At 40.7% G+C, this 15,070-nt stretch overlaps 1 protein-coding gene across 1 annotated transcript in view; it reads right to left on the reverse strand.

Annotated features, from left to right (window-relative positions):
• The window catches only part of EPHA10 (EPH receptor A10), a 1,463,996-nt gene that overhangs the window by 1,288,387 nt on the left and 160,539 nt on the right, over window positions 1–15,070 (reverse strand). The window contains exon 2 of the mRNA XM_069756914.1: window positions 2,250–2,314. Coding sequence (XP_069613015.1) covers window positions 2,250–2,314 — 65 coding nt within the window. The remainder of the gene's footprint in view (window positions 1–2,249; window positions 2,315–15,070) is intronic.

The raw sequence follows: 15,070 nt of genomic DNA on the forward strand, positions 1-15,070 counted from the left end.
CGAGTGAAATCGTCCGATCCTATAAAAAAGTCGGGGTCGGGGTCGGCCGAAACTCGAAACCCAATGCAGTGCATTGGGTTTCCATGGTTCCCAGGGTCTGAAGGAGCAGAAACTCTCCTTCAGGCCCTGGGATCCATATTTAAGTGTAAAATATAGAATTAAAATAAAAAATATTGCAATACTTACCCTCTGACGCGCCCTGGTACTAACCGGCAGCCTTCCTCCTTCGAATCCGCGCTTCTAGGACCTTGCCGTGACGTCGCGGTGACTTCGCGGCTTGTGATTGGCCGCGCGGCCGCCCATGTGACCGCTCGCGCGGCCAATCACAAGCCGCGACGTCACCCGCGACGTCACCGAAGGTCCTGGAAGGGCTGATTCTTAGGAAGGAAGGCTGTCGGAAGGAAGCAGGGCGCTTCCGAGGGTGAGTATATTCCTATTAGGTATATACTCACCCTCGGAAGCGCCCTGCTTCCTTCCGACAGCCTTCCTTCCTAAGAATCAGCCCTTCCAGGACCTTCGGTGACGTCGCGGGTGACGTCGCGGCTTGTGATTGGCCGCGCGAGCGGTCACATGGGCGGCCGCGCGGCCAATCACAAGCCGCGACGTCACCGCGACGTCACGGCAAGGTCCTAGAAGCGCGGATTCGAAGGAGGAAGGCTGCCGGTTAGTACCAGGGCGCGTCAGAGGGTAAGTATTGCAATATTTTTTATTTTAATTCTATATTTTACACTTTAATCTGAATTCCGATACCAATTCCCGATATCTTAAACATATCGGGAATCGGGATCGGAATTCCGATTCCAGATTCAAAAGATCGCCGACTTCATGGCCGACCCCCCACTGGGGTCGGGTCGGGTTTCATGAAACCCGACCTTGCCAAAAGTCGGCGACTTTTGAACAATTTCGACCCGTTTCGCTCAACCCTAGTGTTGAGCATTCTGATACTGCAAATATCGGGTATCAGCCAATATTTGCTGTATCGGAATTCCGATACCGAGTTCTGATATTTTTGCGATATCGGAATCGGAAGTTCCTATAAGTTCCCAGTCATCTTCGGCGTGTGCGGTGCGTATGGTTCCCAGGGTCTGGAGGAGAGGAGACTCTCCTTCAGGCCCTGGGATCCATATTCATGTAAAAAATAAAGAATACAAATAAAAAATATGGATATACTCACCCCGCCGACGGCCCGGCTATCAGCGGTGCAACCGGCAGCCTTCGTTCCTAAGAATGCAGTGAGTGAAGGACCTTCGATGACGTCGCGGTCACGTGAGCGGTCAGGTGAGCGGTCACCTGACCGCGACGTCATCGAAGGTCCTTCACTCACTGCATTTTTAGGAACAGAGGCAGATGCTTGCAGCGCTGAGAGCCAGGGGCCAGAGGAGGGGTGAGTATATCCATATTTTTTATTTTTATTCTTTTTTTTACATGAATATGGATCCCAGGGCCTGGAGGAGAGTTTTCTCTCCTTCAGACCCTAGGAACCATCCAGGATCACTTCCGATATTTGTGTCCCATTGACTTGCATTGGTATCGGGTATCGGTATTGGCGATATCCGATATTTTTTGGATATCGGCCGATACCATCCGATACCGATACCTTTGAATATCGGAAGGTATCGCTCAACACTAATCACCACCCTCTGAAAATGTCATTGATCCATAGGGATAGAAGCTGTGGGAGATGTGAGTCCAGTGCGAGCACTCTACTTCTACCTTTGTCCCATGATGACATTTCTTTTTACAAATTGTAGCTGTGGCAACAATAGACGAATAGTGCTTTTGCTCATAGATTCTATCACCATGACCATAGATCAAGGACATCTTCAGAAGGCAGCGATGCAATAAACTGTAGTAAGTAACAACAACACTGCCCCTTGATGAAGTTCTGTTTTAGCAGGGACAATAGATGCTGCAGGGAAGTGAGTGCACCCTCAGCCTCCTGTGACATTTTATTTGAGACTCCTTTTAAATAAAATGTCACAGGAAGAGAAATTAAAAAAACATGTTTAGGGATTAACTAGATATGAATTATTGTAGGGTATTTTAAGGAGATTTTAGGTACCGTACAACCCTTTAAAAAAAAATAATATTTTTTATTTGTAATTTTTAATGTTATTTGTTAGAAAACAAATTACATTTTCAACACTTGCGAAACAGTTAATACTAAAAGTTATAAGTTTTAAAGTAAATATATCAAAATATTCCATAGACTAGTCATCTGCTATATTATGAATTAATTAAGCACTTACTCCATTGGATGGGTGTGAAGTCCAACCAAGCTCTGCCTGTGATTCTTTGGAGTCCAAAAGAATAACTGAAATAAAACAGATTGGGTGAATTGACAAAAATCTAAATAATATTTAAGAACATGTTTTAAAGGGGCAAACTTTATGGATTGATTTTTCTTTAAATAAGGTAAACAGAATATGTATGTGTCTACTATGAAAAACCTTCAGTTTTAAAACATTAAAAAAAATTAACAATTAGTGAAATAACACCGCACAACAATGATTTTGCTTCTGAGAGAAACACGCGTAATTTATACTAAATTTAAAAGTGCCAATTCCATCTATGAAGTCTAAATTTCCCAGACACATCTAGACTTTAAGTTATGCATGCAAAACCTGTTCACTTACATTAATGCATTTTATTTTGGAAATATTTTAACGGACATGTCAAACACATGTCCAGATGCGCTCAGACCAATCTATCAACTGATGTCAGCAGTAAGTACATAAAGCAAGCTTGACAGATTTCAATTAAGTGATCTGTTATAGTGTTATCAGTTTTTAAAATTAAGGTGGATAGACACCAATATGTTAAAAATCTGGACAATTTATGTTACATGTGTGGAAAATATATTACTTAATATCAGCGTACGTATCTGACAAAGTGAGTGCGTATCGCTCACAAGTATTACTTTGTCAAATTGGAGATCAAGAGAAGAGCTGTGACCATGATGTTTTTTGCACTGTGTTACTCTGAGCTAATGCAGAGTTGAATGCTAGAAGGAAAGCAATGGCTGTTGCAGCGCCGATGGTTTGACATGAGTAGAAAAATCACCATTCAGACTGTTATTTTTGCATGACTAAAATCTACATATAGTCAAAGGGAAACAAGTCACAAATGATGCATCCTGAATGGCATGATGTTTATCCTGATCCAGTTCACACAGAGGGTCAGCTGCACTTGTTGAGTCAATCATATTTAGGTGATCTGGCAAGAGATCTGTCATTGTCAAAATAAAAATTAGAATTGCTTGACTCTAGACTTCAGGAATGCAATTTGCTATAAGAAAGTCCCACAGCTTCACACTTTTGTCATCAACATATCAAGTTAGCTGCATACTTTGTAACGAAAAGCAACGTTTTTTTTGGTACCAATGTAAATATTTTTATGATCGAGATAGATGGTACACATGTTCCTGATTAATGGAGTCAAAACAAGTTTGAAAGCCATCTTGTTGTACAACATTAACAAACAAATATGTTAGGGCTGGTGGAACGCACCGAATAAATATAAAGATAATAAAAGGTGCGTTCGCCGCCCGGGGTCCACCGTGCAGAGATAGAACCTGCTGTTAGGTAAGGGCGGCACTATGTGGCAGTACTACGCCAGACTAATCTCGGGTTCCGTTACCCGGTATGAACTGATGCAAACTCTGTTGCTTCACAGTCACAGGGAAACTAAGGAAACACTGTGCCCTGTTAGCAGTCACAGGGTGCAGCAGATGGACGCTAGTGGGATCCCTGAAATTCACCCCCACTATGCTGGTGATTGATCTCGCTCTGACCATCAGTGGCTTTTGAGCCAGCACCTGAGGGCACCCTGAGTCAGATGCTGAGATCAAGTGGGCGTTCCCACCCTACACTGACCGGTTGTCAGGACTAATTAAAGATTACTGCTCAGAGTGCATATAGTGCCTCTCTGGCGGACGCCACTAACCAACCTTACAAGGGTTAGGAAAGCGCTCTAATTGCGCACGGCGCCACACTGGCGGTCGCTGCTGGTTAGGCGCAGTAAGGATCGTGCTCTTGTGTTAAGGATAGCACTGTCAGTCGCTAGGGAGCTCCAACATTTGTGAACAATCACAACTCTAGGAATGAGAATGATTAAGGAGCAATCACCAGAAAAGACATACAACCACACACACACGATTACAGTGTCATACTAGCGCATGGCTGTGTGGCCATGCAAACCTTTTATAGCTGAAGCACTCCGTGATCTTCCTAGTGGTCCAATAGGAGCTGTCGCAGAGCCTGAGCATGTGACCCCCGACCTCCAATGAGTGGTCGTCACTTGGGCTTGCTCAGAAGAAGAAAAGCAGGACTTTGTCCAAGGAGCGCCTGCTCGCCACTGATCAGTGCTGGTTACAATGACTGAGCCTGGAAGGACCGCAGTAACCAAACGCACAGTATCTGCCTGAGCCAGGCGCTGGGACTGACGTCTCTGCTGAGCAGGCTCCACTGTGGCTGGAGGAGAATGGGAGAACGCAGCGGAGGTGGTTCGAGATTCCACCTGTGCAGCGGCGGGAAATCGACACCTAACAAACTATCTGTTCCATTGGTTCATGCAGTTGGAATGAAAGAAACCCATGCTTCTACAGAGTTAAGTTTGAAATGGTCAAATACTCAAGACATAAATAGAAAATTTGTGCTGACCTGAAAGTGGTAGCACTGCTGCTTGGCCTACAGTTAGGGTACGCAAAGCATATGTGTTTCTTGTGCCTATAGAACAATTGTAATGGCAGTGGCCATTATAAAATAAGACAGTGGCCCCTCAGAGTCAAGCACACAGTTGGTCACAATAATTTACAACACAAATCACTGGTCAAGCCACTTCAGGTCTATCTTCCACCACTTTACATTAAGCTTGGTTTAATAAAAAAGATTTGCAGCTGCAATTGATTGTGATTGAAATGGTTTCCAGTATTTGAAGGAGTAGTCTAGCACACTGACAACTGAGGGTAATATAGAAGCCAGAACTTGTATTGGCCCCAAAATCAACAAAGCTGATGACATACTCAGAACAAAACTCAACCCTCTGAAACCTCCAGCTTGGGATGCATTTGTGCTAGTAGTGCAGAACTTCCTTTGGAACATACGAGCTGAAAACTATGCTGCACTAGTAGACAACATGCTTAAAGCATATGAACAACCTGGATTCCGAATTTTATTGAAAATGCATTGCCTTCATTTTCATCTTGACTTTTTTCTATCCAATTTGGGACACGTAAGTGACGAACATAGAGCTTTATCGAGAACAGATATCAAGGCAGTTGGAATCCCAATATCAAAAAGGGACTACTGCTGGTGTTTGCAATGTGCACATATGACTGGTCACAAGCACAAAAACAGATGCCTGAAGCACTTTTAACAGTACTGGGCATTGCTTAAGTAAGTGTTTTTAACTAAAATACAAGACTTTTTGAAATGTTACTATTCAATTATATTTTCATATACTGTTTACTATGAAAACTTTGATGTAGGTCTGGTAATTGTTGGAGTAAAACTTGTTCTGTACAAAATGATTCAATCTTTTCCAAGTGCTTATTTCGTTTGTGCAAACTTATGCATAACAAAATTTCCTGACTTGCTGCAACAATTATGAATTCGGATTTGGAATATGCAAACTCAAATTAGTATAGGACACATGGCTTTTGCCCAATAGGAGACAAAAATTTTATTTTTTTGGTTGTGTTGTGTAATAGTAGTAAAATATAAAAAAAATGCATAAACTGCCTTAAACTTTTCAAGGAAACTAAAATAATTGCATACTTTTTTATATTATCCCATCACTCCCACAGGTGTAGATAAATCACTCAAATTTGATAGGGAAATTCAATATGCATCAAAGTAATTCGATTCAAATTTAATAATCCATTTTGAGATCTTTTTAAGACCTAAGAGGATAATAAATATAAAATAAAAATAAAATAAATTAATACTCACCTTATTGCTTATGTGGCCTGCCAAATGGTCCAACGTGCCCATTCTTTCAACCCTTGCAGCATGCAAGCATCATGGGCCTACTTCACTCTGAATAGGTCTGTGATGTAACACACATCATAAAGTCATGATATTACAAGTGCACAGCGAACAGTGACATCAGACTCTTAATTAGTGTGGGAGCCCAGGAGCAGAGTGAAAGGGCCAAAGAGGATGCATGTGATGGGGTAGGCGAAAAGAAGCGGTACAGAGAATCGGACTGCTCTGTGGTGAGGTAAGAATTAAATTTTTTACCCTTTTGCCAGTCAGTTCAGCAAAGCAAATTGCAAAAAAATTGGATTGGATTTTAGAGAGTTCAAATTTTTGTAAAATTCAAGGAAAATTTGATTCTATTGTAATTTGCTCATCTGGGGTATAGTGTGACCAAATTGTTCAGAATCACAGTTGGGACTTTTTAACTTCCTCTTGACCAGCCACCCTAAGGGGTTTGAGTCTAGAAACTATGGCACATATGCTTTTAAGATTGTAGTTCCGCTTAAGTAAAATTAGGAAATTAGGAAAAAAGGAAATTCTAATTTACAGCATCAATGTGAACTTGCACTTTAAGAAAGACTATTGCAAATATAATGTGCAGAGTAAGTAAACAACACATAGCGGCGATAACATTTTAATGTGGGATTAGACCTCATACTTTTATCTTTTGTTTTGCAGAAAGTAGAATTAAAATCTAAATTCAAATCTGAAAGTAAAATCACTTGCTTGTAGCTCTATTATGGTGAGTGAAGTGCTCCATATAGAAATTGTGTTATCTAACAAAGAAATTATTAACCATAAAATATTCTAAACACAGCCTCCAAGATTGCAGGCTATTTTGCACCTCACTGGTTGCAAATGACACCTCATCGAGCATACCTCTTTTACTGTTCAGAATTCATATTCTCTATCTCAGAGATTATACACAAAAAGGAAATACAACATCTTCTTTTATTGCACTAATGAGATATGGATTGTTTGCTTAGCTCCCGTCTAGCTATGCCTCATCTTGACAGAAGAACCATGTAAGTTCTAAGTAAGCAATAAAGCAGGAGGGATGCTCCCTGTGTGCACAGGATGGTTTCAGTCAATGCATCTGTAGAAGAAAAAGCCTTTCAACGAATACACAATTTCATCCATTATTAAGATAGGCTCTGTGTCTGCTGCAAAAGACTAATAAGCAGAGTATGCTTTATTACATAAAATCTATAATAGACTAGGGCAGGACCTATCTGATTTTTGAGTTTGCAGCTCAGATAAACATTTTATACATATTTCTAGTATGCTAGATTAAATTCAAAAATAAAATGATGTATTTTGCAAGAATAGCGATTTACAAGGAAAGAATTAGATAGTATATTTATATTCACTAGCAAATAGTATCAAAAAAGAACCCTGCTAAAAGTTTGACACTGACATTCTACATTTTACATAAATAACTTCTCAATTTCAACAATATCATAATATAATACTCGCAAAACACATTTGTGAGCCATCGAAACAACTACTAACATTCGCAATGAAGATCAATGAAGTGACATATAGAGGCTGTTCACATCTGATGCACAGAGTCCATATAACCTTCCATTATGACAAATTGTAAAGATTTCAACTATTTAATTTTGTAACTACTATTGGATAAACTTGCATATGTCATTTATTAGCTTGTTTTGTCAACTTTGTGGGCCATAGTATATGATGGAAGAAGAATGATATTTGCCATATATGAACCTCAAAGCTGGTTAATCATTATTATACTGTACATTCTTGGCGGGAGTATGAATCAAATTGCTGATGATAATATTGATATACATTGACTTTTGTTCCCAACTTGTCTCTCAGTGAGTAGCAAATAGTAATGAAATCCATTCAGAAACCGATGCGAGAGGAAAACTCAATAAGATCACTTTACAACTTTAGAGCATTACGATATTAATTACGATATTATCTTGTCTGTACTTTTACGTAGTATAATTAGAAATACTACTGCATTAACTTGTAGTTGTTTGATTTGAACATTCTTTTTCGTTAGAAGTACCTATTGATGCTACGCTAATCACATAATTCATTTTATACATTTCATGGTTCATCATAAACTAGAAACTTAAAAATTTTGGAATGCAGAATCCATTGTCACAAAACATTATTCCAAAGGTAAAGTCTCTGTGAAAACCCAGTGTGAGGGAAGCAGAGTAGCTTTTCTTGAAGAGTTCAGCACCATGGAGAGCAATAACACTTGGGCAGCTTCAGCATGTCATTTTTCCTTATCCAACTGATCACAGCATAGTGTTGAAAGATTACCAATTGCTTCATCTTTTTAGATTGAATGATTGCTTTGAGCTGGGAGAGGTTATCTTATTAAGCTGAGATGCGTGAGTCTACCAAAATTCGAATTTGGGAAATGATAGGATATAAAAAAAAGAATACTCACCTCACCTCTATTTTGATCCGCAGCTCCCGAAACACATGTCTGGTGCTCTGCATCTTTTCTTTTCCTCTTCCTTTGTAATGTAGATTCTCTTTAACCTTCTTCATTCCAGGCCTGGACTCCCAGCATGACCGGCCCACAGACATAACTGTACATTGTGCCATTAGTGTGGCAATGTGCATCATTACATTTTTGCATCAAGATCTCTGCAGCACTGGGACATCTGAGACCAGGTCACGTCAGAAATCCAGGTCTAGAGCAAAGACATTAAAGAATATGTGTCATGGCGAAAGGAAAAAGGAAGAGAACCGATGGGCTGCAGAGATGATGGGCCACGTGAGTAATAAAATCAGCATTTTTTTAATCATTTGTCTGGCCCTTTATGGTTTAGCAGCAAAAAAGCAGCTTTAGCTAGATGCCACATTGCTGAATTAGCAAAAGCAAGTTTCTAAATATTTTCAGTGAAGAGAATGAAAATTGTTTTCAAATTCGAGGAGATTTCAGTTCCACTGCAATAAATTTACTCATCTTTGTTATTAAAGCCTAATAATTCAACTTACTTAAAATCCTAGGGAATGCTGCTAAGTTATTTAGGTTTATTTCTTTCAGTGGAGCTTACATTGCCTAAGAGATGACTAAAGGATTATGACCCTTTTGAAGCTGACTTGTGCTCATTCATCTCCCTATAAATATTAGCTTTCTGCACCAACTAAAAGGAGAGTTGGGAGAATTAACCATTTGCACATTTGTGCATAAATTGGGGAGAATGCTTTGGTTTTCAGAAAAAATTAGGGTAGGAAAACAATTTTATTAATTCAGCATATTAGAATTCTGGACACCCAAATTAGCCTTAACCACTACTTACACAGAATCAATCTAATAAGATAATAAAGCTGCATGCTGCATTATTCATAAAACACTCACTTAGCCACTATCAATGAAAAAAATATAAATTACCAAATGTAATAAAGTACCTGGTGCCTTTGATGTTGAGGTAATAAAAATAGAGTTGGTGTAGTTTAAAAAAAAAAAAGTCAATTGATTCAAAGCCCCCCCTCTCATTAACTTTCTTTGTCCATTGATACTCATCTTTTTATGGCCTTCTAAGATAGAGTTAAATGAATGGAGTTTATATTGTTCCAATAACAGTGTCAAACTTGTTTTGGTTTGTACATAGTATTTTAGCCTAACACCAAATATTGCCCAAAAATGCCACTGTCATGAACTTATTTCTCCTAATCACAGAATAATTTTTTTTGCTATCCCTTTATTGTTTGGGCTTATTGGATGGATCATTACTAGAGATCAGCTGATATGGCAAAAATTACATTTGCGTGAAATTCGACTGTCGGGGAAGTCAATCCCAGCAAATTGAAGGTCCTTTACTAAAAATGTAAAATATAGAAATAATAATAAAAAAATATACTCACCTCACTGCTGACCTCTACAACTCTTCACGCTTGCATGGATACACAGTTCATGTAAAAACACAGACTTGTGCATAGCAACATAGGTTATACTGGTATCCATGACCAAAACGGTTTAAACGGATGAGTAATGCTTATTTTACTAACTTGTTTTATTCCTGATGATTTTTTTGCAATTTTGATCATGGACAATTCCTTTAAGTTAAATAAATATGTGATGTTTTTCTAATGCTTTCAACAACAACATACGCTGCCTGTTATAAATATCTCTGATGTTTTTATTTAATAAAGCCCAAGTGCTGTTGTTATGCAGGTTGAGGTGTGAAACACTCTTTAGAAAGCAGATGGCAAGAAATATATCAAATTAGGATACTGAGAGAGATCACATTTTTCCATAAATAACTCCAAATACTTTTATCTTTCAAAGTTTGATTAAAAAAAGAATGTTTAAAGTTCGAATGGGGGTATTTCAAAAACACTGTTCTACATATTTTCAAAAGTTGTCAGGCTCAGATATGAAATGAGCCATTTCTCAATGATTTTGACCTTCAGAATTCAAATCTAATAATGAAATGTTTAGCTTGGTCTTGTTTCTATGTTATCAAAATCTTTTCCTTCTACTTATTATTTTTGCAAATACAAAGATGCAGAATATTTTATGACAATTTTCGTATAAATATCTAGAGGAAACATAGCAACAAATAAAATAAAATATGTCTAAACACTGTTACAAATTATAAATAGTTACAGAAATTGCACAACAAATTTAGCACTCATTTAGTGACAACTCCTTTTTGCTTGTCTTTTGAACTCCTGCATTGGGTCATCTCTTACAATTCTCCAACAGTAATCTGCAAGCATTGATGGATTCTATTTTCCGTGATATCTTTTCTCCATAGCCGCAATTTCTTGGTGAAATCTCTCACTGTGCTTGTCCCTCACTGCTCAGCAATGACTGGAAAAAAGTCTAGATACAGATGTAAGAAATGAATCTACAAGGACATATTACAGCCAAGTGTCTTATAAGTTTTGAAGAGGTTTTCCACCTACTCTTTAAAATTATCTGCTCTTGAGTTTCCTAAAAAAAAATAGTTACCACTAATGTGATTGCAACTTTTTCTTGCCCATCTTGAAGAAGCGTATGATTTGAGGTCCAATAAAAATTCCTTCCATTACCTTTGCTTCACTCAACCTTGGAAATGTATCAATGAGAAACTTGAATGCTTTTGCATTTTTTCCATTGCTTTTACAAAGTTCTTCACTGCGCCCAACTTCATATGCAATAGAGGTAACAAAAACTTATGTGGGTCAATAGGTGATTGAATACAGAACATTTTTATTCCCTGGCTGAACTGAATCTAGCAAAGGCCAGTCTCTGTTATTGTAGTGATGTTCACTTGCACGACTATCCCATACTTACAGAAAGCAGCAGTATTTTATGTATCCACACTGGAGACCAAGTAAGAGGGCATCCATCTTTAAATCACCACACAGGGACCACAAATGTTTGTCATAGTTCAGGAACGTCAACAGCTGTTTCATATTGTCATAGGTTTTTTATGAGAAATGCATAACCAACTGGTATTGAAGGTAGCACATTGCCATTATGAAGCAAGACATCTTTTAGGCTTGTTTTTGATGAATCGATAAAGAGCCTCCATCCCTCTGGATTATGACTTCTCTTCAGAGCTTCCAATAAACTGTTAATGTTGTTGCATGCCATAAGATCATCCTCAATGAAAAATTATTGGGCAAGAACATGGCTGAGGAACAAAGAAATCCAAACATCACCCATTGGCAGTGTGACTGTTATGGCTGGCAATCAGGCAACACAGCGTGCAGTAATCAGCGCACATACAGAGATCTGGCAATAACCAAAAACAATAGGACGAGCTCTGAGACGTGGAATCTCTGTAGACTGCAGTACCTGATCTATCCTCACACAACTATAAGCAGCAGTGGATTGCGCCTAACAACTACCTATGCAACTCGGCACTGCCTGAGGAGCTGACTAGCCTGAAGATAGAAATACAAGCCTGACTTACCTCAGAGAAATACCCCAAAGGAATAGGCAGCCCCCCACATATAATGACTGTTAGCAAGATGAAAAGACAAACGTAGGAATGAAATAGATTCAGCAAAGTGAGGCCCGATATTCTAGACAGAGCGAGGATAGCAAAGAGAACTATGCAGTCTACAAAAAACCCTAAAACGAAAACCACGCAAAGGGGCAAAAAGACCCACCGTGCCGAACTAACAGCACGGTGGTGCACCCCTCTGCTTCTCAGAGCTTCCAGCAAAAGACAATAGCAAGCTGGACAGAAAAAAACAGAAAACAAACTAGAAGCACTTATCTAGCAGAGCAGCAGGCCCAAGGAAAGATGCAGTAGCTCAGATCCAACACTGGAACATTGACAAGGAGCAAGGAAGACAGACTCAGGTGGAGCTAAATAGCAAGGCAGCCAACGAGCTCACCAAAACACCTGAGGGAGGAAGCCCAGAGACTGCAATACCACTTGTGACCACAGAAGTGAACTCAGCCACAGAATTCACAACATTACCCCCCCCCTTGAGGAGGGGTCACCGAACCCTCACCAGAACCCCCAGGCCGACCAGGATGAGCCACATGAAAGGCACGAACAAGATCTGGGGCATGGACATCAGAGGCAAAAACCCAGGAATTATCTTCCTGAGCATAACCCTTCCATTTGACCAGATACTGGAGTTTCCGTCTAGAGACACGAGAATCCAAAATCTTCTCCACAATATACTCCAATTCCCCCTCCACCAAAACAGGGGCAGGAGGCTCCACAGATGGAACCATAGGTGCCACGTATCTCCTCAACAACGACCTATGGAATACATTATGTATGGAAAAGGAGTCTGGGAGGGTCAGACGAAAAGACACCGGATTGAGAATCTCAGAAATCCTATACGGACCAATAAAACGAGGTTTAAATTTAGGAGAGGAAACCTTCATAGGAATATGACGAGAAGATAACCAAACCAAATCCCCAACACGAAGTCGGGGTCCCACACGGCGTCTGCGATTAGCGAAAAGCTGAGCCTTCTCCTGGGACAAGGTCAAATTGTCCACTACCTGAGTCCAGATCTGCTGCAACCTGTCCACCACAGAATCCACACCAGGACAGTCCGAAGACTCAACCTGTCCTGAAGAGAAACGAGGATGGAACCCAGAATTGCAGAAAAATGGAGAGACCAAGGTAGCCGAGCTGGCCCGATTATTAAGGGCGAACTCAGCCATTGGCAAAAATGACACCCAATCATCCTGGTCAGCGGAAACAAAACATCTCAGATATGTTTCCAAGGTCTGATTGGTTCGTTCGGTCTGGCCATTAGTCTGAGGATGGAAGGCCGAGGAGAAAGATAGGTCAATGCCCATCCTACCACAAAAGGCTCGCCAGAACCTCGAGACAAACTGGGAACCTCTGTCAGAAACAATATTCTCAGGAATGCCATGTAAACGAACCACATGCTGGAAGAACAAAGGCACCAAATCAGAGGAGGAAGGCAATTTAACCAAGGGCACCAGATGGACCATTTTAGAAAAGCGATCACAGACCACCCAAATGACCGACATTTTTTGAGAAACGGGAAGGTCAGAAATGAAATCCATCGAAATATGTGTCCAAGGCCTCTTCGGGACCGGCAAGGGCAAAAGCAACCCACTGGCACGTGAACAGCAGGGCTTAGCCCTAGCACAAATTCCACAGGACTGCACAAAAGCACGCACATCCCGTGACAGAGATGGCCACCAGAAGGATCTAGCAACCAACTCCCTGGTACCAAAGATTCCTGGATGACCGGCCAGCACCGAACAATGAAGTTCAGAGATAACTTTACTAGTCCACCTATCAGGGACGAACAGTTTCTCGGCCGGACAACGATCAGGTTTATTAGCCTGAAATTTCTGCAACACTCTCCGCAAATCAGGGGAGATGGCAGACACAATGACTCCTTCCTTGAGGATACTCGCCGGCTCAGATAACCCCGGAGAGTCGGGCACAAAACTCCTAGACAGAGCATTCGCCTTCACATTTTTAGAGCCCGGAAGGTATGAAATCACAAAATCAAAACGAGCAAAAAATAACGACCAACGGGCCTGTCTAGGATTCAAGCGCTTGGCAGACTCGAGATAAGTCAAGTTCTTATGATCAGTCAATACCACGACGCGATGCTTAGCACCCTCAAGCCAATGACGCCACTCCTCGAATGCCCACTTCATGGCCAGCAACTCTCGGTTGCCCACATCATAATTACGCTCAGCAGCAGAAAATTTCCTGGAAAAGAAAGCACATGGTTTGAACACTGAGCAACCAGAACCTCTCTGTGACAAAACCGCCCCTGCACCAATCTCAGAAGCATCAACCTCGACCTGGAACGGAAGAGAAACATCAGGTTGACACAACACAGGGGCACAGCAAAAACGACGCTTCAACTCCTGAAAAGCTTCCACGGCAGCAGAAGACCAATTAACCAAATCAGCACCCTTCTTGGTCAAATCGGTCAATGGTCTGGCAATGCTAGAAAAATTACAGATGAAGCGACGATAAAAATTAGCAAAGCCCAGGAATTTCTGCAGACTTTTTAGAGATGTCGGCTGAGTCCAATCCTGGATGGCCTGAACCTTAACCGGATCCATCTCGATAGTAGAAGGGGAAAAGATGAACCCCAAAAATGAAACTTTCTGCACACCGAAGAGACACTTTGATCCCTTCACGAACAAGGAATTAGCACGCAGTACCTGGAAAACCATTCTGACTTGCTTCACATGAGACTCCCAATCATCTGAGAAGATCAAAATGTCATCCAAGTAAACAATCAAGAATTTATCCAGATACTCACGGAAAATGTCATGCATAAAAGACTGAAAAACAGATGGAGCATTGGCAAGTCCGAACGGCATCACCAGATACTCAAAATGACCCTCGGGCGTATTAAATGCCGTTTTCCATTCATCTCCCTGCCTGATTCTCACCAGATTATACGCACCACGAAGATCAATCTTAGTAAACCAACTAGCCCCCTTAATCCGAGCAAACAAGTCAGAAATCAATGGCAAGGGATACTGAAACTTAACAGTGATCTTATTAAGAAGGCGGTAATCAATACACGGTCTTAGCGAACCATCCTTCTTGGCTACAAAAAAGAACCCTGCTCCCAATGGTGACGACGATGGGCGAATATGTCCCTTCTCCAGGGACTCCTTCACA

Source organism: Ranitomeya imitator, chromosome 3, assembly GCF_032444005.1.
Source record: "Ranitomeya imitator isolate aRanImi1 chromosome 3, aRanImi1.pri, whole genome shotgun sequence".
NCBI lineage: Eukaryota > Metazoa > Chordata > Amphibia > Anura > Dendrobatidae > Ranitomeya > Ranitomeya imitator.